Consider the following 26,187-nt stretch of genomic DNA (forward strand, 5'->3'; position numbering starts at 1 on the left):
TTATGTCCCTATTTGTTCACGGACAGGTACAATATCCCTATTTGGCTATTTTCAAATTGCTCCCCAGATAAGGCATTTAAAAGTAATAATATGAATAAGATCAGCATGTGATCTGAGAGCATTTCATGCTCAACATTTAAGTCAATAAGTTACTGCCATAAAAATCTAGAAGTCCCTTCCCCCAGTCAACTGTGCGGTCTACTCCCTACCTCCCTCTTTTACTCAGCCCATGGCTGACCACCACCGTCTCTGCACAGCGTCTTGAGACAAGGTCATATTTAGATGCTGTCCAAAATCGAGTCGCGTTGCTTTGTACCTGTCCGAGGACCTCGAGGCAGGAGGAAAGGAACTGACGGCTGGGTGGGTATCGCGTCGTCTCCTCGCTCACAAACGACACCATGAGGTAGAAGAGCGCCACCCCCGTCTCCCGCATCCCCACCTTGGGCTGCACCTTGTACTCATTGATCAGGGCTCTGTGGAGAGAAGTTCAGTGTTCGAGTCCCGATTAAACCGATGGGTCTCGACCTAAGACACGAGTGACTTGGGCCGGGACCATTAACGAGCGGCACTCGAGAACCTGGGTTAATAACGGGTGGCTAAAACCCAAAATGAAACCCAGGATGTTAACCGTAGTAACACGGCCACCCCAGGTGCGCATTCCTCACGTGAGCAGCTCCTCTGTGTGCACGACGGCCTCGGGAACGCGGCGGTGTGGCAGCTGACTCGTCTCAGCCAGCAGCTGCTTGGCCTCCACGCGTGTGTCATGCAGCTGCTGCTTGATTCGCTCATTCATGTAGGCGCGCTCGAACTGCTCGCGGTGGATGAGAGGCACACGGAGAGAAGCAGAATAAACCCTCTCAGAGCTGCTGCTGCTATCCACTAATGAATGTCTATAATGAGTAGGCTGCTGCAGAAGTCAAGCCTACGCATATCAAGAACAGTCAGTTTTGTAAATCCAATGCTGGATGAGGACGTACCCATGCTCTGCAGGTCATAGAAGTTATTTGACCATGCTTCACAAAGCTGGTAAATGGGCGGTGATGAAGGTGGGAAGCATATACATGGGGAAATGAGAGTACATCAATGGATTTTGCGGTCCGATGAAAACCTAATATGGAGGTACACGCACATGACAAGAGAGGTGAGTTTGCCGATAGAAGCACAATCCAGCAACCACACTCACCCACCCCAGTATTGCTCACACTGGTAACATGAACATGGGAGGAGGCAGACCTTGATGGTGACGGTGGCAGCCCCAGTGCAGGAGTGCGTGGAGGAGGAGGTGTAGCCGGGCCTGCACTCCAGCTGCAGCACCTCCTGGTCCTCCCCGTTGTAGTAAAGCCCGGGCAGCAGCTCGAGCAGGTCCTGGTCCAGCGCCACCTGCCTGCACTCCCGCACTGTTGCTTGGCTGCACACACAAAGACAAAGCCTTAATAGACTATTGGGGCAGGTACTGTTAGCGAGCACCTATGAAGGCCAGCACGGTATATTGTCTCCCCAGTGGCGATGTTTACACACTCCACCAGAAACTCATTTGAGGCTGAGTCGACCTAAGGGAGGGCCAAGAACAGTTGAAATAATCGTCCCTGGTGGTCCTCATGAGCGGAAATTGAAACCCGGGTCACCGGGTTCCTAAGGCAGTGCGCTAATCTCTGCACTACAACTCCCCCCACACAAGTGTAGCCTAACAGACCATTGAGCATTGCTCGTGAGCCTATTAATTCTGGCACGGCGATAGGGTGATGTGGCCAGCAGCAAACACAGTTCTTACGTCTCCCCAGCGCTGATGTTTGCAGGCTGAGTCAACCCCAGGGAGTCCAAGGACAAGTTCTGATACCACTTAAAGCAGATGTTAGCCATGAGTGGTAATCGAATTCAGGTCGCTCAATTCATACCCCTCGATCGCATGTAAACCATTAGCTAAATAAAAAATGCATGAATTAGATCATGCGAAGCAATGTCAGTTGAAATAACTACTTCAGAGCTATGTAAAATGAACACCACCCTCTTTCCATGCAGCAAACGCCCCACGTGCACACAAATCAGATCAAGTTATTTTTGTATTTTTCCACGTCCCACTTAAAAGGCTTATTAGCCATGTGGGACCACGTAGCCCAAGGTGCACAGGGATGTCACAAGAGAGACTGACCGTCCTTTCAGCTACAATATTTCCAGTAGCCATGCAACGATGCAAGGGGGGTGTGTTAAGGTAATCTTTAACTTCCTAATTTCCAGTGTGAATGGGCAGCTCAGGTGGTCAATGCCATGGCACAGAACTGAGCCAGCACTGCTTAGAACCCTCGCTCCAAATTCACATCCGGACAACCAACGGTGCTCAAACTGTATTTTCGAGTGCAGAGAGTTAATGGACTAATCGAAGTGACTCATATTAAACTTCACTTCTTCTGCCACGCTTTTTTCTCGCACTCATGTGGGGATCTCTGCTGTCCTTGCCAACGTTCTCTATGCTGCCCTGCCCTGTCCCATCTCTCTTTCTACTCCTCAGGCCACCATGTCTGATCGCATCACATTGCCTCACTTCTGCTTCTGCCTTTCTCTTGATCTCTTTCCTTACACTTGCATCACTAGCACCTTCTGACCCACGTAATTTTCCTGTCGTCTCTCAACATGATCAGATTAAACTCGACTCTTTTCAGCAATTCCAGCTCTATGGATTAAACATTTCATATATGACTGCCGTGTGAAGAACACTCCGTCCCACACATATAACATTTGGCACGGCTTCTGGTTTTGTAAATATATGGCCCTTTATTTACCCAGGAAATCTGCATTGGGATGTTGGTCAATTAAATTAGCAATGTACAGGTAGTCCTCTACTTACGATGGAGATGCGTTACGACGACCCCATCGTAAGTCAAAAATATCGTAAGTCGAAGATGGCCTAGCCTACCCAGGAGTCTTAAAGAATGGTGATAATTTAGCAAAACAGAGCAATTTACAGTACCGTACTGTATCAACTATATACTGTATTTATTAATTCCAATACTGTATTGCACAGTAAAATGTAAAGTAAAAAAAACAAGGTAAATTCTTAGCCTACCGATATGAACTGCAATTTAATAGAAAGTTTTTTTCAGGAAACAATCCTATCTGCTATAAAAACTTTGAACATGTATTGAACACTGAGACAACTTAACTTAACTGCCGTCGTAAGATCGAAATATCGTAAGTCGGACCATCGTAACTCGGGGACTATCTGTATATTATAATTGTGAAATACGTGGAAAAGGAAAAATAAAATCCAACGAGTCATGACATAACCATGGTTGAGAATATCATCAATGTGTCATCATCACAATCATCATCAAGAGAATTTCAAATGATTTGCGTCAACATGTGATGAGCATAAGTCTCACGGAGACCCCGTACGCACTGTGGCAATACGTCAGCTCAATGTAAATGAAAACACAGTTGAGTTTGCAAAAATGTTTTATTCTTTGTGCTACATCAGGGCATAGCAATGTGTTGTTCAATTATTTTAGCTGTGTCAACACCAGTGTAAAACTGGCATTGAAATCAATAGCTGCAAAATTGTTCAAGACAAATGCTCTGCTCTGATGATGCAATTAATTGCGCTTTTCAGGGCATTCACCACACATGCTCACCATTACACACACCTGCTCGCCACACACTAAAATCACCAACCACACTCACCCAATACACTCACCATACCTCCCGACACTCACCAGGGCCCTGTACACTCAGCAGATCGATCACACTCACCAGACCCACCACACTCCCCCGCACACTCAGCAGGCCTCCCAAACTCACCAGGCCTGCTGCTGCAGCACCTGCAGGTCTTTGGCGACGAGCTGCTCGGCGACCCGGTCGTCGCACAGGCAGGACGCCACCACAGCCGGCACCGGGGCCTTCAGCCAGGGCAGCGGGGGAGGCTCACAAGGCCGCTTGGGTCTCGGAGGTGAACCCCGGCTTACGCTCTTCCCAAGCTCTGCTCAACGACAAACGTGGCAAAGCAAGGGTTGAGTCTGGTCAATGCTCGCGAGGGAGACTGCCTGGGTCTTGTAGGCGACGTGGACATTTAAAAATGATTACAATAATTTCGGTGGTTAGAGGCAAATATTGTTAATTCCAACAGCTTGCAATTCCATGTGACAACAGGTTTGCAAGAGGATGTATAATTTTATTTGCTCGGTTCACCTAGGCAAACGTTAATAGGAATGTTTTTTGAAACATTTAAACGCTTATGACAAGTCATTATTAAGCACTAATAACTCAGCCCCACACTGATTATACGAAGTCACAATTCATGGTTGCAATCAGGTTCACGGGTCTATTCTTTTTAAATCCTTTATATTAAGTTCACTTGCATGCTTGCTTGCTTGCTTACGACCGTGCAAATCTTTCGGTCGTTTTTTAACCCACTTCCCGTGATCCAATCAAGCTGACATTTTCCACACAGACTCGTTGTGCGTGACAATTACTTTTCGTGAAAAAAAAATTCCAAAATGTTACACTTTTTAGGACTAAAATATTATATTTAATTACCAATTGCTTAATGGTTGCATGCAATCATCTGACCCATAAGTGGCAGCCATCTCAAGCCAGAGGACGAGAGGACTCTAGCCGCCACGCATATAAAGGATTTATAGTGAAAAACTTTGTTTTTACGGGTTAATTTTTTCATCTCTTTAAAACACCTCCTTCAATTCTTCCTGTCTCATTTGTTTAGCCAAGTTCACGCCATCAGCCAAAATCCCGCATTGGCATATCTTTGCTAATAATATGCCCATATAAGAAATAATCTATCTGTACACATGTGATTTGATGCAATTTCTCGAGAGCGGAAGAATCGATGATAATTGACGCATTTGTGCAAGCCTCGTTATTATTGATAGCGGTAACAGAAGGGGTCAATTGGACACTGGACACTCACCCCCAGGTGCCGTGTTGCTGCCAGGGGTCAAAACACCATTACTCTGCAGCTCCTTCAGCCAATCGTTACGGCATCCCGCAAGGTCGCGACCTATCAGGGTCATGTCCACAAACTCCAGCCACAGGTCCTGCAGCAAAAACGTGTCAAACTCAGACTCATTACAATACCGATCACCTGTCACGTTATCTGTTGTTACACTATCTGCTGTCACACTATGTTACCACATTAAGGTACAGTATCTTCATACCACTATCTGCTATCATATTATATCTTATCACCTTATCAGTCTATCACTCTATGGTAACACATGGTCTGTTAAAAACCTATCTGCTGTCACAACTATCTGATATCATTAATAACAAGCAGTGTCAGACACTTAATAACATCTCAACAATCCACACAATCCTATTCAACAGGCATGGTTTCCCACAAACTTACCATTCCGCAATATTTGGTATGATTATGAAAAAATAAACATTTATATTTATTACGATGATAGTGACAATATTGATGGCCACAACGATGTCAGTTTTCAAAGAAAAGCACCAACCACGTGAGTGAACACTTACACTGAGTAAGCATACAGCACCCTCACCTGGTCGTTGTTGAAGATGCGCACCATCCTGTGGGGGTCGTAGTGCAGAGGAACAGACGGGAGGTACAGGTCGGCGCCCTGCAGCTTCTCGTCATCAAGCCAACAATGGAACAGGTGAAACAGCCTGGGGCAGCCAGAAGGTGAAACACACGAGGCACACATCACAGTGGGGACCCAGAGGTGAATGTGCTTCACTACTACATCAACCCTTCATCCCCGGGTGAGGCTCCTTAACAAGTTGTGTGTGCATCTTTGTCTCTGTGTATATATCTGTGTGCATGTGTGTGTAGGGGTGAGGTGCTCACTAACAGCACTTGCCACAATGTTCTGTTCAGGCTATACTGGGGGATATTTGTCTTTTGTGGGGGTGAGGTGGCATGGTGAGGTCAGTGCACTTTGCTACAAAGCTTGGTGACCCGAGTTCTATTCCCAGCCACGGAAAACATCAGTGGCGAATACCTGAAGTGTTTATGAGACTCCCCAAAGGCGACTCAGCCTTGAATTAGTACCTCGTGAAGTGTGTAAATATCAGCAGTGGGGTAGACAAAGGTAGCTGTGCACAGTATTGGCAATGCCACCCCATTGTGTGCCATGCAGGCCTTAACAGGTTCTCGCTCAACAGCGCCTTTTGGCGTCATCTGGTCGAACACCATATGAAACTAGGCTCCAAAGAAAGCTGTCTCTGGTATGGACCAATCAGTTTCAAAGACAATGACTGCAAGTATTGTGGTTAATGTAAGCATGATTCCTTGCAAAAGGTGTCAGTTTTGTTTCCAGAAAAAAGGGGAAAAACCCTATTAGTATAGCTTGTTTACCATTTTCTGTATGTATATTTGTACACATTTTCGCATGTTTATCTTTGTGTCAGTGTATCTATATACATGTCTGTGGATGTATCTGGATGTCTGTGCATGTTTCCTATTGCAGTGTGTGCCTGTGCGTGTGGTTGTGACGCTGGGGAGCATTCTCACAGGAGTCGGCGTGCTACTCTACGCACCCGGCAACCCGAGTTCAATTGATGATTATCTAAACAGGTCCTGGGCATTCCCTAGGTCGACTCGGCCTCAAATTAGTTTCTGGTGCGGTATGTAAACATCGCCATTAGGGAGACAAAGGCGGCCTGGCGTGGTGTTTTACACCCACTCTCTCTCGTGTGCCGTGCCAGCCTTAATAGGTGCCCGCAAACAGTACTTGCCCCAAAAGTATGTTACGGCTATGTGGGGAATCTTTGGTCTTTGTGGCTGTGACGATACTTTGATACAACAGGACAGCGACACAGCAATTAAGTAAATAACTTAAGACCAGCAGCATACTTCACAAGCTCCTTGTGCAGTTCGAGCGCAGTCGCTGCAGCCGTAGCAGAAGGGGCGGACGGAGAGGTGTGAGGCTGCTGCGGCCGTGCAGGCGACGATGATGATGGAGGAACCGGAGGCGCTGGTGGACCTGTGGTGCCGACATTGAAGGTCTGCGGGGCTCGAACCGCTTTGCTGGCACCATGGTGGTAGTCGGCAAGCTCTGCCAGTCGCTTCTTCAGCCTGTCCAGCAGAGCGCGCTGTGCCGGCGCCTGGAAGAAGCGGCTACCCACGCTGCCCCCGTATGGCATCCTGCAAACACAGCGTGCGTATGACTCGCACAGCGAGCATGTATTCATTCATTGTGCATGAATTTTTATGTGTTTCCCGATTTTATGAATACTGTGATATCGCTGTCAAAATATGAGATGAAGTGACCATTCTGAATGATTGCAGAGCAGCATGTCACCTGATGTTAATAGTCCGCTGAAGGAGATATCAAAGAACTACTTCTCTTCAAGTGACCTTTTTAATCCACACAGTAGGGCGTTGCAATTTCTGGCATGTCCTGCTACAGAGTGAAATGTTCATCGCATGACACTGAGACCTATATTGACTTATCAGAGCCAGACCTCTGACAATTTATATGAAAAACCTCAGCGAATGTGATGTTTGTTTTGTGCAGTCATTGTCAGTCAGGTTGAAACCACCAATTAACCAATTTGATTTAATCAGTGGCGGCTAGAACCCAGGTTCACAATCCAGGATCTCTGCAGTGTCAGCTCAGTGCTCTGACCCCTGCTCGACCAGGTCACCTCCAACTGCATTGCTTACAACTGTGAATGGTGCCCATACCCGGTCTCCTGGCCTGGCCTGTGCAGGTAGAGGAGGAGAAATTTCTGCCAGATGAGAGGGAGCACGGGGTGGTCCTCTGGTGTGACCAGAGCCTGCTGTGCCCAGCGGTACACCATGAGACGCTGGGGCGATGGCGCCACTGGCATTTTCAGCTTGCTCTGTGCCTTCTGCGAAAACAGCAATTTAACGCGTACCACCGACCATCGAGTGTTATAAACAACTGCAACCCGAAAATAAATGTTGTAAACGCACTCCTGTATTGTGTAATAACTAGGCATGCAACAATACACAATAACTTTTTTTTTACTTTGTTGTGAATGTAGCATCTCTAGCAGTTGCAGGGACACGTTAACAATCACATGCAAGAGATAAGTGAAAAAGTCAACAATTAAAATAACGATGTATCAAGGTACCAAGAGCAAAGCAATGACTTTAACTGATTAATTATTGCACGGTTACAAGCCAAGTAGCAGTATTAATATCCGCATTGCATGTTTATTTTAACAGGTGTTAATGAAGAAGGTGCAACAACAGAGGTGTGTGGTTAGAGATGTTTTGTGAATCCTGCACCTTCAGGGCTTGCTCGGGGCTGAACATGGGGTTCGTCTGCAACTCCAACTCCACGTGCTTCCTGACCTGGGAGTCCTCCTCGAAGATTGCTTCTGTGTTCAGCACCGTCCATGCAAACCACACCTGCAAAACACAAAATACTCCTCGTGAAGGCATATGGACCGTTAGCGGGCACCTATTTCGGTTAGCACAGCACGTGTTTTCGTAGAGTGGCATAACCAAAGCCATGCACTCCTGGTGATCTTTGTTTCTCCGGGGTAGACAATGATACACTGTAACAGATGTTCATTTTAGGCTGAGTCGACCGAGGACAACTACAGACCACAAATTCAATTAAGAATAGAAATCAATTTGGGTAAACAGGAATTTGGAGCCAGAACACCAGAAGCATGGCATGGTAGAAGTGCCAGCCACAAGTGGCTGCGTGGGGACATGTGAACCTATTGGGCAGTGACACAGCTGAGTGGAAGCGTGTTCGATCCTTGGTGCAGAGGGTCACAAGTACAAATCCAGCGGCAGCCACAATTATCACTGTGGGTGTAAAAGCCTCAATAAAAGCCATCTGTTTCACAACGGACATTAAAGATTTCCTGACGTCATTCGCAAGAGTTGGCCATTGTGTTCCAGCGTCAGGATCCACATTTTCCAAAGGAGAAAATGATCCGCAAATTACTAATTTGGGATTACACGGAGCAATTATTGTCCTTATACTGGCAGACCAATGCCTGTTTGTAGACCAGGTGCTGAGTCATCTTGTGTCCACAGGGGCAGCTGCCACTTGGGGTGCCTTTCAAAATTGATTAGAGATGAGAGGTAAAGCGGTCCGAGATGCTCCGGCAAAAAGGGTGATACATCAAAAATGAATAATTATTATGACATACAACATATGTGCATTAAAAAAATCAAGGATTCTTGCATATATTAATCGATCAATCGATGCATCTTTACACGCATAATACCAAATGACAAATGTTTAAGGCGCGAAAGAAGTTCAACATAAGTAGAACATAGAGCACAAGTTTGTTTGTGTAGTGGTTAGCACACTGCGCGATGAACCCAACGACCCGAGTTCATTTCCCGCTCACAGCCAACACCAGTGACGATAATCTGAACCGGTCCTGGGCCTCCGCTCGGTCGATTCAAACGAGTACCTGGTGCGGTGTGTAAACATCGACACTTGGGAGACAAATGCGGCCGGGCGTGGTGCTCACCACCCACCCTCTCGTGTGCTGTTCCGGCCTTCATAGGTGCCCGCTAACAGCACTTGCCCCAACAGTCTGTTAAGGCTATATAGGGGATCTTTTTTTTTTATCTACGTCACTGTTCCCTCACCTCTGAAGAATTCGCCTCTCCCTCTATGAAAGATGGCGTTGGATTTCCTGACACCACCCAGCTGATCAGGGACGAGACAATTCCCTTGTCCCCGTGGTACCCGAGGGCGGTCTGTGATGGCAAACCAACAGAAGGCACACAGGAAAAAATTATACTATATTTAAATGAATAATACCGGTCATTCCATTGAAAACCCATCACTTTTAACCATGCCATTTGCATTTTCCTGGTAAAGCCTCACCAAGTCTCAAGATTTTTTTTCTCGAGGGTTCTGGAATGTTAGGCCAATTCCATTAATGAGCATTGTGCATGTGGAAGGAAATTGAAATACCCAAAGTAAACCCATGTATGCGAGTGGATATCACTCAGAGCACTGTGCAGATAGAATCAACCCACAAATAGATCTCATCCAGTGAACAATATGTGGATTTAATTCAATGCTGGCCATCTTGCGGGCCCATGCCTAAAGCATCTTAGGACACAATTATATTTAAATGGTATATACATCCAAACTATATACTGTATTGTTAAATCCGGTATGTACTGGAAGTCATCCATCCCGTTACTAAATAGGCTCAATACGGGTTTTCTCCAGGCACTCCAATTTCCTCACACGAAAAATAATAAAAATTGGCCAAACATTCCAATGCAGAACACACCTTAAAAAAGGGTTCTTGAGACTCAGAGATGCTCACGTAGGCAGCTTAATGAGGTTATACAATTGAAGCCACTGGCCCTCCTTCCCCTGGGTCACCTTGTGGAGGAGGTAGAAGACTTTGTGCAGAACTTCCTCCTGGCGGTGGTAGAAAGCCGCCTTGCACAGCTGGTCAAGCAGGAAGAGGCCGAGCGGCTCGCGGTACCAGCCCCCGAAACTCGTGAGCAGCTGGCACCAGAAGTCCAGCACGGCCGCAGGGCCCACAGCTCCCGGGTGGCAGCTGTCGGAAGCATGGGCCTGGAAAAGGGCCGTCAGAAAAAGGGCAAAAAGAGGGGCGTCACAACGGAGAAGGCTGCGACGGACGTCTCTGAGAAAGGAACAACCAGTGGGGGGGGGCTATTGAGCGTGCAGGTGATGCATAGGGGGCACAAGGGGCAGCATGGAACCCACAGGCACCGGGCGATGAAGAGGGGAATACTCGACAAGGGGGGGGGGGGGTTTCTCCCATTTAATTCCTCGCACCAAGGTGCATTCCAGTCACTTCTAAGGCACTGGACACAATGCGCTCCTTTCTTGTCTATGCGTAAAGCCACACTTGAGGTCAGATGTTTGTGACTTTAATTTAAGAGGCTGTACGTTGTAATTGTCAACGTCAACTTTTATGCGTCTGAAATGCAACAGGCATTTTCTATGAATATTGACAGAGTACTGCGCTAGGCAAGTGAAGAAGCGTCAATTAAAATGGTTTCTGCCAAAATACCTCCGACATTACTTCCTTCAATCTGCCAGTTAGTGCAACTGTTGCACAGTTCACGACACATTCTAATTCTCGAGTTCTCTGCCCAAGCACAGGTTCCTGGATCAAGTTGCCTCCCATATTATCCGATGTCAATTCCCTCCAAACGCATTGCAACACCACACAATGTGCCGAGGCTCTTGAGCCAGAACTATTGAAGGAGAATTGCAATGACATCTATTTGCCTTCCGCAAAAGTATCTTTCCATTGACATCATCACTGCACGACTGGCTAACAAGATCATAATTGGATCCATGACCAGCAGTGAGCCAGACATGGAGTGCGGTGCGCACAAAAGACAAAGATCCGCCGTAAAGCCTTAACAAGACTGTTTGGGGCAAGCGCTGTTAGCGAGCACTTGTTCGGGCTGGCACAGCACACGAGGGGGTGGGTGGCCAACACCATGGCGAGCCGCTTTTGTCTCCCTAGTGGCAATGTTTACATAACGCACCTCATCTCATCTGAGGACCGGTTCAGATAATCGTCACTGGTGGTGAGCGGGAATCGAACTCGGGTCACTGGTTTTGTAGCGCAGTGCACTAACCACTACACTACCGGGGTGCGTACACACACACACAGACACCTGTATGACGCTGTTCAGGAGCCGGACATTTTCTCCGAAAGCCGGGGCACTGGAGAAATGCTGCGTGACTTTGTGGGTCACCTGCTGAGTCACACCCTGCGCCACCCCGCCGTCCACCTGCAGGAACGTCTGCACCAGCTGCAGAAATCTGGGACGGGCAACGCCGACAATCAATCAAATTACAACAAAAATTCCAAGCTGTTACTGGTGGCTCTAACCCTACTTTTAGCAACTTTGAGGAAATTCACTTTGAGCCAAGACTAAGTGTTGTTGCCAACTGTCTATCTACGTGACTTTACCGAAAGAACCAAAGAGTATGTTTCGTCCAAGTTTTTGGTACAAGAATGTCTTAATGATAACAATGGGGAAAATGTATTTTAAAAAACTGTTTCGCCCATTTTGTGGAAAGTGAACCATTAGATAGTCAATTGCTAGGATACGTGAGTGGCTATTTAAGTAAGGCAGTGATGTCGGCTACGCAACTGTTGGTTCTTGAGGAGGTAGAATGGGCATGAGTAGAACCGGGGCAGGATCTTGGCCAGAGTGAACACGGTGGCCCGGAGGCAGCGAGCGTCCACCAGTGCGGAAAGCAGAAGAACGCCCTTTGCACAGAATTCTTCCACACTGGGGGGACAAAGACAACCGCAAAAGATCAGAGGAAGACGCGACCCACAACAACTCTAATGCTCTGGTTCAATGTGCCATTGGCTACGTACGGTGCACAAGAAGTACAACATACATACTTACTCCCATACGTTTCACCACAATGTCAATGCAGTGAAGTCACGAGAGAAACGAGGACTTTTACAAAGCACCTGAATGTGAATTTTAGCAGGCTTTTTTCTCATTCGTAATAGTGTAACAACACCGACGACCGAATCACTAGGAGTCACATGGAATGAGGAAGATCTCATCAGATCTCAGAGTGGGCAACCACCATGCACGTCAGGTTGTCATAGGCATCTCCTCAGTTGTGCTACGTGGTAGGTAGCAGAGGGCAGCGCACGAAACGCCATCGCTGAACTGTGCGCCGATGTGCCAACGTCTATGCTGACCCGCCTTCACCAACGCGCATTGACCAGTGCGCGGTGCGGTGTGATAAAATAACCAACACGGTACACGCAGAGTGGGGAAGCCCTCATCCAGCAGTGGATTGACAAAAGGGCTAAGACATGCACAGCAAAAGCTCTGTTATCGGGCACCCATGGGGAATGGAGGGTGCCAGTTAATCAAATATGCCGGTTATCTGAGAGTAATATTTATGGTTCAACAAAACTCCCAAGTACTTTTCAAGAAAGAAACTAAGCCTACATTTTTACAATATTATAAATTATATACTATTTTACAGAGGTACCCACCAGTCACATTGTACAGAATTCTATGTTGATTATAGATCAGCAGTGGGGCCGTTTAGAGTACAGTATATTATCGGACAGTACAATACGTACAGTAAAACCTTGGATTGTGAGCATAATTCGTTCCGGAAACGTGTTTGTAATCCAAAGCACTCATATATCAAAGCACTCGTATATCAGTTGTGATCACGTGACGCTCGGCAGACAAAGCGTATACACATACTACTCGTATTGCAAGACCTCGCTCGTTTATCAAATTGATATTTATTTTAAAATGTTGCTCGTCTTGCAAAACACTCGCAGACCAAGTTACTCGCAATCCAAGGTTTTACTGTACAGACTGCCATCACTGCTATCACTCGGCAGCGTCCTAAAACTTCCGTAATAAGCGCACGGCAAGATGCCGGATGGCTGCTGGAATTTTTCCGGATACATGGAGGAGGATTTGTATTGCCGTCTACGACAGATGCCGTCTAATAAGAGCATTCCGGATGGTAAAGTGCCAGATAACAGAGCTTTCTCTGCACATGAATGTTAAGCCGCCGCACCTGTGCCCCAGCGTGGTGATGGACAACGCCAGGTAGCAGCCCAGCGGGATCCCGGCGGCCACCGCCTTGCGCAGGGGGTGCAGCTCTGTGTCGGCCGCCAAGTCCGGCACGGCGCGCGGTGGCGGTGGCGTCGTCACCCCCGCCCCCCCTGGGAGGATCCAGTCCATGTGGTGCAGCTTCAGCCGCAGCACCAGCTCCCACGCCCATGCATTGAAGATGCTCTCGGGGGATTGACTGGCACGCACCACGCTGGCCAGGTACGACACCTGCGATCAGGCAAGATGTGCCCATCGTGAGCGAGCGCGGTTTCTAGGTTTAGCTGCCCAGTAAAGCAATGGGGAAGATCTACGGTGGATGCGGCCGGGTGATGGAGTGCAGAGAGTGGAAGGCTATGAGTTTGAATCCTGTTTGGCAGGGCTACTCAGCTCATATAATGTCTCTATGGTTGATAAAATTAAAACAGTTTTGTGGGAAGTTTACAATGGTTGATATATGGTGAAGTTGGCTGTTATCTTAGGAATATGGAATTGTCCCTACTAGCTCAGGGACTCCAACAGAGATGCCAACGATACCTCTCTCTACTCTACATCAAGATGCATAACTTCTGAGTCATTACCAACAGTGCACAGATGCCCCCTTTTGGTAAAGTGCTCTTACTGGATATATATAGAACTACATTACTGGAACTGCCAAGGATCAATAGCATGTTGAGCACGTAAACTTTTGCGACCAATATTATTCATAATAAAGGTTTTTGGGTTAGATCACGTAAATATGTGACGTTACGCATCACCACCCGACAGAACCAATTAGTAAGGTTTGTCATGTAAACAAAATGTGCCAATTATTCCTAGTTCAGCACACCAGTGTGTTGGAAAGAAAACCCACAACATTTACAATTTGAGTACAACATTTCGCTGGTGATTACAACCAGTTTCATCAAGCAACTTGTCAGAATTGTAAAAAAGTATTCGTTTCCGGTCTTAAATAGAGTAAGATGATGTCATCACAGTATGTCTATCAGATGTGAAGATCAGCGGGGGGTTGATTTAGTAACATCAATTATAATGTGTTATGTTGATCTGTCAAAGCTTTTGCGGCCGTTTGCAACGCTCTTCCTTCTGATATGAAAGCCACTGGAGCTACGTACTTTTAAATCTAGATTGAAAACGAATTTCTTTAGGACTGCTTTTTGTGTTTAGTTTGTTGTCCTTCACCTGCACCTCCGATTAGCATGGTTGGCTACGTATTATGCAAACAAAGTTCAACATACATACATACATGCATGTCTCAATCGGTTTCACTCAAAGCGAGCGCAGCTACCTGCTTGATGCTCTCGCTGATGATGCCCCCGTACGGCTTGTTGGCGAGGAAGCGCTGGTAGGCCTCCATCACCAGCAAGGCCACCTCCAGATGTACAGAAGAATCCACAGCGAGGCCAGTGCCCTGTAGCAGACATGCAGTCGATTAAAGTGACACAGTATTATAGAGGACACTTTAAATACAGAATTAAGACGTAATTCAATTCTACGTCCAAGATATTCAGTGGTTATCATTTGGTCATGAATATAACTTTGCTTTGAAAATGTAAATGAAATAATCAGCTTAAATTCATTTGAATAAGCATATCATAATTTACATACGTGTGTTAATCCACTGTTGTATGAAGGGCACTGCATTCCGTGCGAATCAGTGCAGGTTTGTAAAGGGGCAGAAGGTAAGTGAAAGAGCCAGCACCAATTCAGATATCACTCGCTGCTGATGTTAGCCGTGGCAGAGAAACTACCTCAGGTTGACAGTGGAGTGCATTAAACTCCGGGCAACCGCTCCACCCATATAAATATAAAGTCTAAAAATATTACCAATCAAGAAAAGGAGGATTGATTGGTAAGAGACATCGCTAGAAAAGGTGACAGCCAATACACAATTCGAGCGACAGCCAAAAAGAATATTCGACAGAAGGACCACTGTTGAGAGAGATGAGATCAAGCCATGATAAAGAGTGAGAAACATTGTGGCATCGCAGGCGATGGAATCAGGAGGCCATCATCCGGTGCATAAACCATGGTGAATGACGATGGGTTGCCTAAAAACTGGTGTCCACTAAACTCACTCACCTGTGCATTCAGGCCCCAGTTCATGCCCTCCAAGATGAGGCACGTGAGCTTATTCTGAACAGTCAGGAGCCCATTCTCAACCAACCAGTTCCCAAGCAGGATCAGGTCTTCTGACGTGGGCCGCCACCAAGTCAACGGAAGCTCCTTGAAGAGGTACAAAGCAGCCTGCCGGAGGAAGCCATGAAACCGCAGTGAATATGGAAGGGGATTACAGGAAATTAAGGATAAATTAAGGGATCCATTGCTCTGCAAACAAGCGAAATCCCTCGGAAGTAAAATAGATGAAAGCACTGGATAACCATAACACGTGGGTTAACTTTTTTCACATCCTGAAAAAGAGATGGATAAGGTCACAAAGAGCCGGCTGATGGGCTTCACGTATATCTATTACAACCACAAGTACAAATAACTTGAACACCACGTACGTAGAGTCAAACACAAAACCTTACCTTGCCAGGTCAAGCACCCTGAGCTATTAGCACTTATTCCGAAGTGACCTGCCTGCACATGATGGCACATCGAAGTGGCTTACCAAATAATCTAAACACAGGCATTACATTCTGAAACTCTTGCAAGGAACAAATCATAATGGATTTGCAGATTCATACTTGCTCACTAATACCTTTGCCACCGCTTTAATGAAGTAATAATTTTGGCAAACAACATAAACATGCAAATGCACAAGTTTACATGTCATTCAAATATATTTAAATTGGTGTAATCTACATCATTGCAACTCAGGGTGATCATCCGAATCAGACGTCTCCTGTGATGGTTGGAGGTCCAATTTTATAACGACAAGATGGCCTTCCTTTGTGGCTGGTGATCGAACAAAGAATGGTCACTGCACTGCACGCTTACAGATGCGCTTATGCGGCTATCTGGAACGCTCTTCATTCCGATATTAGGAAGCCACTGGAGCTATGCACTTTTAAATCTAGACTGAAAACGAATTTCTTTAGAACTGATTTTTGTGTTTTTGTTGTCCTTCCTCCCCCACACATCCGATTTGCACGGTTGGCTACGTACGGTGCGAAATAAGTTCAACATACATACAATAATAGATAACACTGTTATAGAAATGAGCATTATTATTTTGAAAAGATCGTGTCTACTGGACGCACCAATCCGACCTGGTCCAGGTTGTCTTTTGCCTGCGCCAGCAGCAGCGACACGACGTATGGGTGAGCACCGGCGATGACCACCAGCAGCTCCCGGCCCACCTTGGAGCACAGCTCCCTGGTCTGGGTGCTCACGTATGCGACCTGACGGCACAGACCCAGGAGGCAAGACGCTGAAAACACAACGCAGTCATCCGCTTCGGTTGAACTGCTAGGATTAAAAGGAAGACGTAACCCAACAAACAGACAAGCAGCTATTGTTGTCTTGTAGATTTATCACCAATGTTGAAATAAAAAAAGATTCTAGAATTCGACTCTGCCACCTTGAATCGTGACAATTCATTGAATCACCAATGAAGGTGTTTCGTTATACCCAATGGCGGAGCCAGGCCTTCAGGTAGGGGGGCAACCCCTCAAGCAATGGAAAATGATAGGAATTGTTAGTGAGGACTTGTCCCTTGCTTTTTATTTGACGCGTATACGGCGATGGCGCAGCCATTGATTGAGGGTCGAATTTGAACCGTGTGTGATCGGCATCACACTCGCTGAAGGTGTTTGCCTTCAGGGAAGTCGTGTATTGTATACGCAACTGCGCACAATTCTGTGAGTCACTTATAACCACTTTGCCGTTACTTATTGCCAATTATGTACTCAGACTATTGTCCTATCATCTCATAGAGTCCCTGGCACATAATAATATGCTACACAGTGGCAGTGGGGGTCGCAAAATGCCGATTTATTACTAATAAACCCCAATGATCCGATCGCAATTAGGGATTTCGATTGGATCATTGGGGGGGCATGTGCCACTCCACCCCCCCTCACTGGCTCCGCCAGTGGTTCTACCCCCTCATAGATTATAAGTATCTACGAGAATTTTATTTTTACCATTGCATCTCCCTTTAGGAACTCCTAATTTGTACAGAAGACGTTGTGTGTAGACAATCATAAACCCTGCATAATGATGAGCAGCTCTTACCCGGTATATCTCCAGTGTTATGGTGCTCACAAGCTCCTCGTCGTCATCCTCTCTCTGTGCCTGGGCCATTTTTCCGAAAGCGGTGAGAAGGAAGATCGCCTCCGACTCATCCAGGCCGGACAGGTACTCTTCAAATGTGTCGCAAAACTCTTTGTCTTCAGGATAAAAAAAACGAACACCAACAACAAAATAATTAACAGGGCTGGCCTATCCCAACTTCATTTACTGCAACACAGCATTGGGATGATTGGCCAATTCCCATGTGTTTGGCTTGTGAAAATAAACCGGACAACCAGGAAAAAATCCAGGCATATCAGGAGAAAACACTCAAAGCTCCACATATGAAGCTGAAATAGTTCTGAAAGGAACATTTCCCATCTCATGACACTAACAACACGTATTTTTGTGTACCGATTGATTTTCTTGCAAATAACAGATTTGAGCACATCAGGAACTAAATTCAAGAAAAAAAAATATGTAGAGAATAAAAAATGCATCTGGATCGAGCTGCAAATGTGTTGACTATAATTACCAAGTAGCTTAGCCTTGCACTCGGCCACAGACAGATGCATGTATGGCTCCAGCCCCTCACGCTCTGAGAGATGCAAGCTGCAATATAGCCGCCACAGTATGGGCATGGACAGCCTTCCATATGGCATCTCCGACATGAACTGCCAAATTCCCAACCTGCGTGCAGCATACGGCGAAGGTCACACGCGGCATCACACAGCGAGTTAACAAAAAACCCAACGCACCAGATCAACCGTAACCACAACCGCCCAAAAACAATTCAGGCAAGGGTGTTGTACAATTAGAAAAAAAACTGCACCAACTGGTTAAATATTAGGTCCCCTTTTTACAACACGGTGGTATGCCGATGAACAACAACTGTGCAATGCTGTATGTCAGATCTCCCTTAAATCAGGTCTCCCGGTTTCGAGAATTTCGCCGAAATGGGATCTCACCTGGTCGCAAAAAAGCTTCACACGTGTAAGATGATAACATTTTTTCTGTTTTTCCTTGTAGTTTAGCTTTTTTCATGAACAATGTATGGATTTGCAGCTGAGTTCTCTCTTGCAAGAAACTTAGTCTAAACGAGCTCACATGAATTCACGTGTCCTACTAATTCATGACTGCACCACAACATGGTCTCTCTCTAGCATGGGCAGCCAATGCTATCAACCTATTGACATGCAGCGACATGCGTACCTCCCACCAACATCTCTACCAATAGCAATGTAACTGTGCACATGGCCTTGTACGCTGTCTCTGCTGTGCAAAGTAAAATCATTGCCATCATTTGTCTCATTCCCTTAATATTGCAGTTGCTTATAAATGCCACGCAGATGCTCGCCACGTGAATGAGGAATTTTCATTGCTCATTTGAGCAGGGAGAAGCTCAGACTTTTTGACTTGACATTTTGCAACGCGCGAACATTTTTCTTTTGACCCATCGCACCTGCAATAAGCATGGTTGGCTACGTGTGGTGCGAAAGAAGTTCAACATACATACAACAAGAAAAAAACATCCATTAAAAAAATTCAAGAAGACAAAATGGTTTGGACATGTTTCACAAATGAACACAGAAAATGTACCACAACTCACAATCCTTACTGAAGTACAAATAAAAAGTAGCGCGAGACAAAATATGCGTTGATGTAATAAAGAACATTGAATAATCTGGGGTGTACGTATGACTGAAGCAACAAAGCTGGTCGCGAACAAAGATGGAGGGAAATCAATCGGCCCAAATAGGGAAAGAAAAAGAGTGGAGATTGACGGAGACATCACCAACCGCTTAGTCCTCATCACGAACGCGGCCGTGCGGAGAAAGAGCTGGTCAAACTCGGCCTGCAGCTTGCCCAGACCGTACTGCCGAAGGGCGGCAGCCGAGGCGACGGAATCGCGGTGCTGTTGAGAAAAGCGGCTCCAGCAGTCGCTCACGTGCGACACGGTGAGCCTGGACCGAGCACGGGTGGCACAGCGCAACGCAAAGTGAGCTCGTGATAAAGGCATCGGATTGTGTGCGTAGGAATCTTTTATATTTACTTTGTATATGTTGTACGTCTATCCGAGGAGGTATATAAACATCTTAGTTAATCGACGATGACTAGCAGAGACAAATCAATACTGTTAACTGGGCAGTATTATCATTACACACATTTTATATGATTATTTTATTGTACAATCATTGGTGACTTGGGAAAAACCATCAACTTGTTACAGTTCAGAATCCAATTTCATTTTCGGTGGTTGAAAATCAAAAACAAACCCAGCACCTTAGTGGTGCTGGCTCTGTCCTCACAGTATTAGCCCCCTGAACCACCCGGCTACCCCACTGGGTGTTAAGTTTCACGTCAAGTTAAAGCATCTCAGAAAATCAAATTGAGTATTACAACTACAACACAATTTGATCAAAGGGTGACTTGGGGGCACGTGCCACCGGCACCTCACCTCATCGTCTGCCCGATGCGCTTGACAAACTGTCGATAGCGAACCCTGTTGAAGGTTTCCAGGCCTGAGGCCAGGACCTCGATGACAGCTCCAGCCACAGCCAGCAGCTTCATCATCTCACCGCTTGTTGATTGGGCCACTGTGAACGTGCCATCATCTAAAACACACACATACACATAATACACATATATATAGAGACACACACATACACCTGACATTGTGAAATGCTTTGAAAACTATTCATCAATAGGTGTATAAATTATCTGAATGTTCATGCTGTAAACATTTTGGAAAGATGTCCTGTTTGGCCTATAACAATACAATTTATAACCCGCGCAATGTTGCAGACCGAAGACGCGGTGCCAAGCTCCGTGTCAGATCGCATCCCACGGTTCCAGGGAGACTCAGTTAAATGTCGACTAATGTTAGCAAGCACCTGATAATGTTAGCACAACAAAGCATAATTCAACCAGCAACGAGATACCAATTCAAAGTTTGCTAAAATATATATTGAATCATAAAACAATTATATGTGTATCAAATCATTGAAAAAAAATCTCTTTTCCATTGATTAATTCCTATACAAATAATTGCCGAGATTCAGGGAGCAACCACATAAGACCCATGGAAATCCTTGGGTTCAGTGTTAATGCCTGATCCTCAGAAAAATACGGCCCTATGATAATTCCTATGGTTCAATATTAATTGCAAAGGCTCAATATGCTACATTGACCTATCTCATATAGAAATAATAGTTATGACACAGTTCAAAATTCCAAAACTGGGACTTATACCGAGTCATAGTGAACATTAACTAAAGCTACGCTGCAGACTAATTACTCTGACAGCAGAAAAGCAAATGAAGACAAGTCGGCTGGCTACCTTGCATTCCCAGAAGTTTCTGAAAGAGCTCTTGGAAAGGGAACTGGCAGAAGAGTGCGACCAGGTCATTTTCGAGCAGTAGAAGCCAGCTGTCTTCATTTTCTTCCTAAACAAACACAGCGTCAACTCAGCCAGGGGAGCAGTCACTAAATCCGGTAAGAAAAATGTATAAGCTGGTGAGAGTGTGTACAAATCCAAAAAACCAAACACGCACATTTCAAAATGCAGTGCGAGAAAATAAATATAATAAACGGTAAAGAATAAAAGTTTTTTAAAAGGTCTCATTATAAATAAATAAATTGAGCAACACATACTTTCTAAATACAAATGGTTGATGAGGCTGGGTAGCTTAAAAAAGACAAAAAAATCCAAAACAACTAGATATCTCAGCCAGTGGGTCTCTCGTGAGCCAGCGCCGAGATGAGAACACAGGCAAGGTGTGGAACAAAGCTCAAAGCGAGCCAGTTTCTGTGCCTTTGGTGTCCGCGTACAAAGCCCAACTCGGGCACAGCCATCGTCAACAGAGTTATGAATTCCGGCACAAGAAGTTCACCTCTTCTCCGACTTCATCCACAAACGTCCAGAGCTGCTGCTTCTCGCCGGCGGCTTGAGCCGACACGGGGAATGGCGGTTTCTCCAGCGCTTTCAGCTGGCACAGGAACTCACTGCGGTTGCTAAAAATCGGACAGGGCCGAAAATCTCAGTTGAAGAAAAAGCCTTCAAATTAAATCAAGAAATTTATAATAGGCACAACAAAACCTGGGAGTGCATACAGTGTAACAAAACCTACCGCACAGGTGACATGAGCACTGCCAAAGGCTTCATAAACCGAGACACAATTCCTGGCCCTTCGCCCATTCTGATCTGAAAAATCACACAAACGGCCAATTGTTAGATCGTGACACCAATGCTCATGATAACCTATTTGCTACACACGGTGTGTGCGGCTTGATATTTTTTACAAGTCAACGCAAAACTTATGCAGATACGTACCTAGCAGAGGTGTGACGATTCACACTCCCAGGGATTCAATGAACTGTCGCGATTTAGAGTCGTAGTTCAATTGCTAATTCGACACTTTCAATAAAGTACCCGCCAACAGTGGGCGCAAGGGTGATTGGAACCCATTACAAACAATAAGAACCTAAAAACATTTGCAATTACACATGCGGTTCGACACATGCATCATAAACTGTAGATTAGATATTAATCAATGCATCAATACAATGTCACACCACTAGCTCCTAGGCATGTGTCCTGGGATTTGGTCATGAGGAGCAAGACCTTAAATTCACTTTCAGGTGTGAGCAACAACATACATTGGTGATATCACTGTCAAGACAATGCATGAAAAGCTAAAGCAGCCCTAACAGCGAAATAATATGTGCTACAACACAACTACTGTCACTGTAAAAGGATGTTTTCCTTCACATTACTAAAACCTCAATCTTTTGTAGAGCAGTACTAGATGAATGAAATGGATAAATAATTTTAGATTTAAAGCTTTTGTGACTGCAGGGATTCATCTTCTTGCTTCTTTCGGTAAAGTCACGTAGAAGGGAAATAATAAAATAATAAAAAATAAAACATAATAAAATCAAATTCTCACGACGTTTCGGCCACAACGCAAGCAGCCGTCCTCAGGTGAAGAACAGGTCTGTCGGAAAGACAGCGTCTGAATGAACGTTGTGGCCGAAACGTCGTGAGAATTTTATTTTATGTTTTATTTTTATTATTTTATTATTTCCCTTCTACGTGACTTTACCGAAAGAACCAAGAAGATGGATAAATAATTGTGAAATATAACTATGGCTCCTTTTTTGTTTGTGTCGCTCTTGAGCTTATTTTGAGCAACTGCCTTACCTGCAAAAAGGGCGCAGCCCACTCAGCCACTCCTGCTGGGCAGCGAAGAACGTGGTTCAAAAGAAAAATATCCTCATTTATCGAGCCGACCCTCAGGAGCACAGCCACCTGTGTAGAAACAACACAGATTAAAAACCAAATGGAAGAATACATCCTGCTCGCTCACGAATCGTAGAGAAAGCAAGAAAAGCCACAGGTGATTGGGAGGATTTTGACAGCGTGAGGAGAGCCGACGACAGCTCACCAATTGTTGCAGCCACCCTTGCACGTCCGAGTTGAACTGTGCATCGGCGATAGATCGACGCTTGAAGCCGAACAGAACGCTGACGCTTCTCGTCAGCTGCAGCAGCTCGCTGACCGTGCACTTAGACTTCACAGTGCGTCGTTCTGAAACGGGCAGAAAGAAGTGGTCATCTGTGAGCAGGAGTAACTCCCGATGGACGCAAATACAATCGCAGAAGACGCACGCAACTCCAGTCGATTGGATAGTTGTCTTGTTCTTAAAATATTAGTGAACAATGCAGAGTTAAAACACCGGGAGGAAACACAGGGGTAACAGTTAGTTAATTTTTGAATAATATAAAAACTAACCACATTCATCATTTGCCAAATAATTTGTATAATAGGTTTCTCTAAAGATTGGTTTCGATTATAAATATCAAATTCTATCATCTTCATGCACTTGCACCCTCAATACTTGGCAACCACCAAAATATGAAAAACAGCATCAACAATTCAGCAGCAATTTTTTACATTAATTATAACATTGTGGGGCAGTGAAACTGTCGGGAAACAAGAGTTACAAATGTAAGAGAAAAAGCGGTGAACCGGATCGTTGCGCCACTGAAGCAGACCCTGGTGCGAGGCGAGACCTGGGGGGCTGTCGACGCTGTGCGTGAAGGCACGGAAGGCGGGTGTCTGGCGCAGCAGGTGGTGGAGGTAGGACTCCACCTGCAAGCGAGACAGCACCGAAGTGTACGTGTGCAGAGCCAGCGTCTGGTAAAGCAGCTCCGACCGGGCCTTGAGCAGCCGTTGCAGCTCCGTGAACGCCCCGGCGTTCAGCTCCACCGTCTGGAAGTGGTGCTTCCCAGTAACCTTCACCTTGTCTGCACATATGCCCTGGATGAAGTGTGCAACGGAAACAAAACGCCATCGAACATCAGTGGGTCACAATCCTCTATCAAGTCTCTAATTTTGCCACAGAGCCACAAAAACAAGACTGTTGACTCAAAGTGGCCACGACACGTTTAAAAGGTTTGACATCAGAGGCAACAGTAGTATTGTGGTGGCTATAGAAGCACAGGAGCTGCCCCCTAACCTGTGCAGTGGCTTGGCCCTCAGTGAAGATCCACAGGCGGCGCTTGAGGGCCTTGTATTCGGACAGCATGGCCTGGAGCTGAGCCTGGGCCGAGAGCAGCTCACGCCGGCAGCGCAGGTAGTGCAGCAGCAGCTCGTGCAGCTCGTGGCCCTCCTGCCGCGCCTGCGACGAAAACTCCTCCTCCATGGTCACCATTGCCACCGGGCCCTCAAGCCAGGAGCACGGGTAGAGCATGCGCAGCTGCTCGTACGAGAAAGCTGCATCGGCTTCCTGCAAACAGGAACATGGAATTGCGGCAAGAGACATGTTAGGGTAGGCAACTGAATTTGTATAAACGGTGCAGGTTAGTGGAAGCAGTTGTTTTTACGCCATTTAATAGGCATGCACAAAAATTAGTCAGATTCTCACATGCATGACTTGGAATGTAAGAATTGATTTGAAAAGATGAATCTCAGAATTATTGCATGCCTACTGTTAATCTCAGAACAGAAAAAGGCGTTTAAGGATATTTAATTTGACCAGTTTGGGAAATAAGAGGCACACTTTTGACGGCATATTTGAGGCGCATGATACACACATGCAGCAAATCATACATGCGAGATTTGATCATTTATAATTTCTGGAAATTATATGATATACAGAAAATAAACTAGGCATATAAAGGGAAAAATAGACAATGAATGATTCGACTCTTGATTCAATCTTAGCAATTTTCTAATAGTTGGGGTGTGAATTTTTTCACACATAAAAACTTTCGTTGAAAATTTGAGAAACTGTACCTTCTCCTCTTCAATTTCTTTCTCTTGTGATGCGTGAACCCTCTCGTCTGCCACTTCCCTCGGTAACTCCGGGTAAAGCTTCTCGATGGTCACGCTGCTCATTTGCGCGACAAGTTCCCTGTGGGACCGCAACCTCTCAGCAGTTTTGGCAACGTGCAGTACCGCCGTACTTTTGCCCAACTCAAACGATGCCCCCACGTCCATGCTTGGGAATGCTTCGACAAGGTCCGCTGCCTCCTCTGAAACCTCCACAAGTGCTGCACCTTCTCCTTCCACTTGGCTCAGCGCAGGATACAAAGGGGCAGGCGCTTCAGCCGGAACACGACATTTGGTGCCAACCAGTCGGCCTTCGGGAACGCGAGCCTCTGACTCCAAGTCTGTCCACGAATCCTTTGCCAAGTCTACATGCGTGGAGACATCAGGGGGGGCAGTTGGGAGCAGTTTTTGTACTTTTCCCACATCGCCAGCCTTCCACGCGTCCGGGAGAATTGGTTGTGCGCTCTCCAATTTGGCAGTTTCCTCCGGCGCCTTGGGCAAGGGCTCTGGCGTCCTCTCCATCGCCTCTGGTCCAGCGCATGTTCTTTCACGCTGTTGCTCCCCACGTACTCTGTGTTCGCCAGCGATTTCATGAGAACTGTCCACCTGAGAGTCTTCTCTTGTGGCTTTGGGAGGTCCGGGTTGTTCAACATCAACATCATCGTAGGTCTTTGATAACTTGTTTTTGTCCTAGGCAGAGATGAAGCAATGTTACTTTTACTTGCAATATTTAGAATACCAATGGCAGCTGTAACATGGATTCACTTCATATCATGTGGAATAACTAATAAAAGTACTGTTTTGTTTTTTATTTTAGGGAGCCAAATAAGCTCCTTTTAATATTCTTGGGAAATATTGAATGCGTCCCTCAGTCAGAGGCCGATTTCAAAATCAAATAAAATTAAAGAACATCTGAACTAATACCAAAGTACAACGCAGCTCACCAACAACAAACCCCATATCTGTGTAGAGTTGCGTAAGTTTGGCAATAAAGAGGTATTTAGATTTTTACAAAGTAACGTTGATACATTAACTTGTGTGGGTTCGATCGTGCGGTGCATGAGTGTTATTTGAAGTGCATGTGCATTTTTCCGTGACCACAATCCTTTTGTACGAATAAATCCACACGCAAAAATGGAAG

The 26,187-nt window shown here is 45.8% G+C and overlaps 1 protein-coding gene across 3 annotated transcripts in view; it reads right to left on the reverse strand.

The window, feature by feature from the left end:
* The window catches only part of EPG5 (ectopic P-granules 5 autophagy tethering factor), a 46,532-nt gene that overhangs the window by 17,870 nt on the left and 2,475 nt on the right, over positions 1–26,187 (reverse strand). The window contains exons 2-30 of one of the 3 annotated variants that reach the window (XM_078862061.1): positions 25,011–25,736; positions 24,232–24,501; positions 23,786–24,032; positions 23,158–23,300; positions 22,914–23,021; positions 21,841–21,914; positions 21,604–21,724; positions 21,051–21,156; positions 20,169–20,325; positions 19,510–19,674; positions 18,246–18,400; positions 17,714–17,868; positions 16,747–16,878; positions 15,614–15,778; positions 14,820–14,942; positions 13,497–13,762; positions 12,077–12,217; positions 11,594–11,741; positions 10,314–10,511; positions 9,560–9,670; positions 8,228–8,350; positions 7,658–7,824; positions 6,824–7,114; positions 5,511–5,634; positions 4,916–5,042; positions 3,793–3,970; positions 1,234–1,408; positions 666–808; positions 317–473 (exon numbers count right to left, since the gene is read on the reverse strand). In XM_078862061.1, coding sequence (XP_078718187.1) covers positions 317–473; positions 666–808; positions 1,234–1,408; positions 3,793–3,970; positions 4,916–5,042; positions 5,511–5,634; positions 6,824–7,114; positions 7,658–7,824; positions 8,228–8,350; positions 9,560–9,670; positions 10,314–10,511; positions 11,594–11,741; positions 12,077–12,217; positions 13,497–13,762; positions 14,820–14,942; positions 15,614–15,778; positions 16,747–16,878; positions 17,714–17,868; positions 18,246–18,400; positions 19,510–19,674; positions 20,169–20,325; positions 21,051–21,156; positions 21,604–21,724; positions 21,841–21,914; positions 22,914–23,021; positions 23,158–23,300; positions 23,786–24,032; positions 24,232–24,501; positions 25,011–25,736 — 5,196 coding nt within the window. Of the gene's footprint in view, positions 1–316; positions 474–665; positions 809–1,233; positions 1,409–3,792; positions 3,971–4,915; positions 5,043–5,510; positions 5,635–6,823; positions 7,115–7,657; positions 7,825–8,227; positions 8,351–9,559; positions 9,671–10,313; positions 10,512–11,593; positions 11,742–12,076; positions 12,218–13,496; positions 13,763–14,819; positions 14,943–15,613; positions 15,779–16,737; positions 16,879–17,713; positions 17,869–18,245; positions 18,401–19,509; positions 19,675–20,168; positions 20,326–21,050; positions 21,157–21,603; positions 21,725–21,840; positions 21,915–22,913; positions 23,022–23,157; positions 23,301–23,785; positions 24,033–24,231; positions 24,502–25,010; positions 25,737–26,187 lie in introns of those variants that run through there. The other 2 variants (XM_078862060.1, XM_078862062.1) reach the window with 2 other exon arrangements.

The sequence above is a fragment of the Lampetra fluviatilis genome, chromosome 13 (assembly GCF_964198595.1).
Source record: "Lampetra fluviatilis chromosome 13, kcLamFluv1.1, whole genome shotgun sequence".
NCBI classification, from domain to species: Eukaryota; Metazoa; Chordata; class Hyperoartia; order Petromyzontiformes; family Petromyzontidae; genus Lampetra; species Lampetra fluviatilis.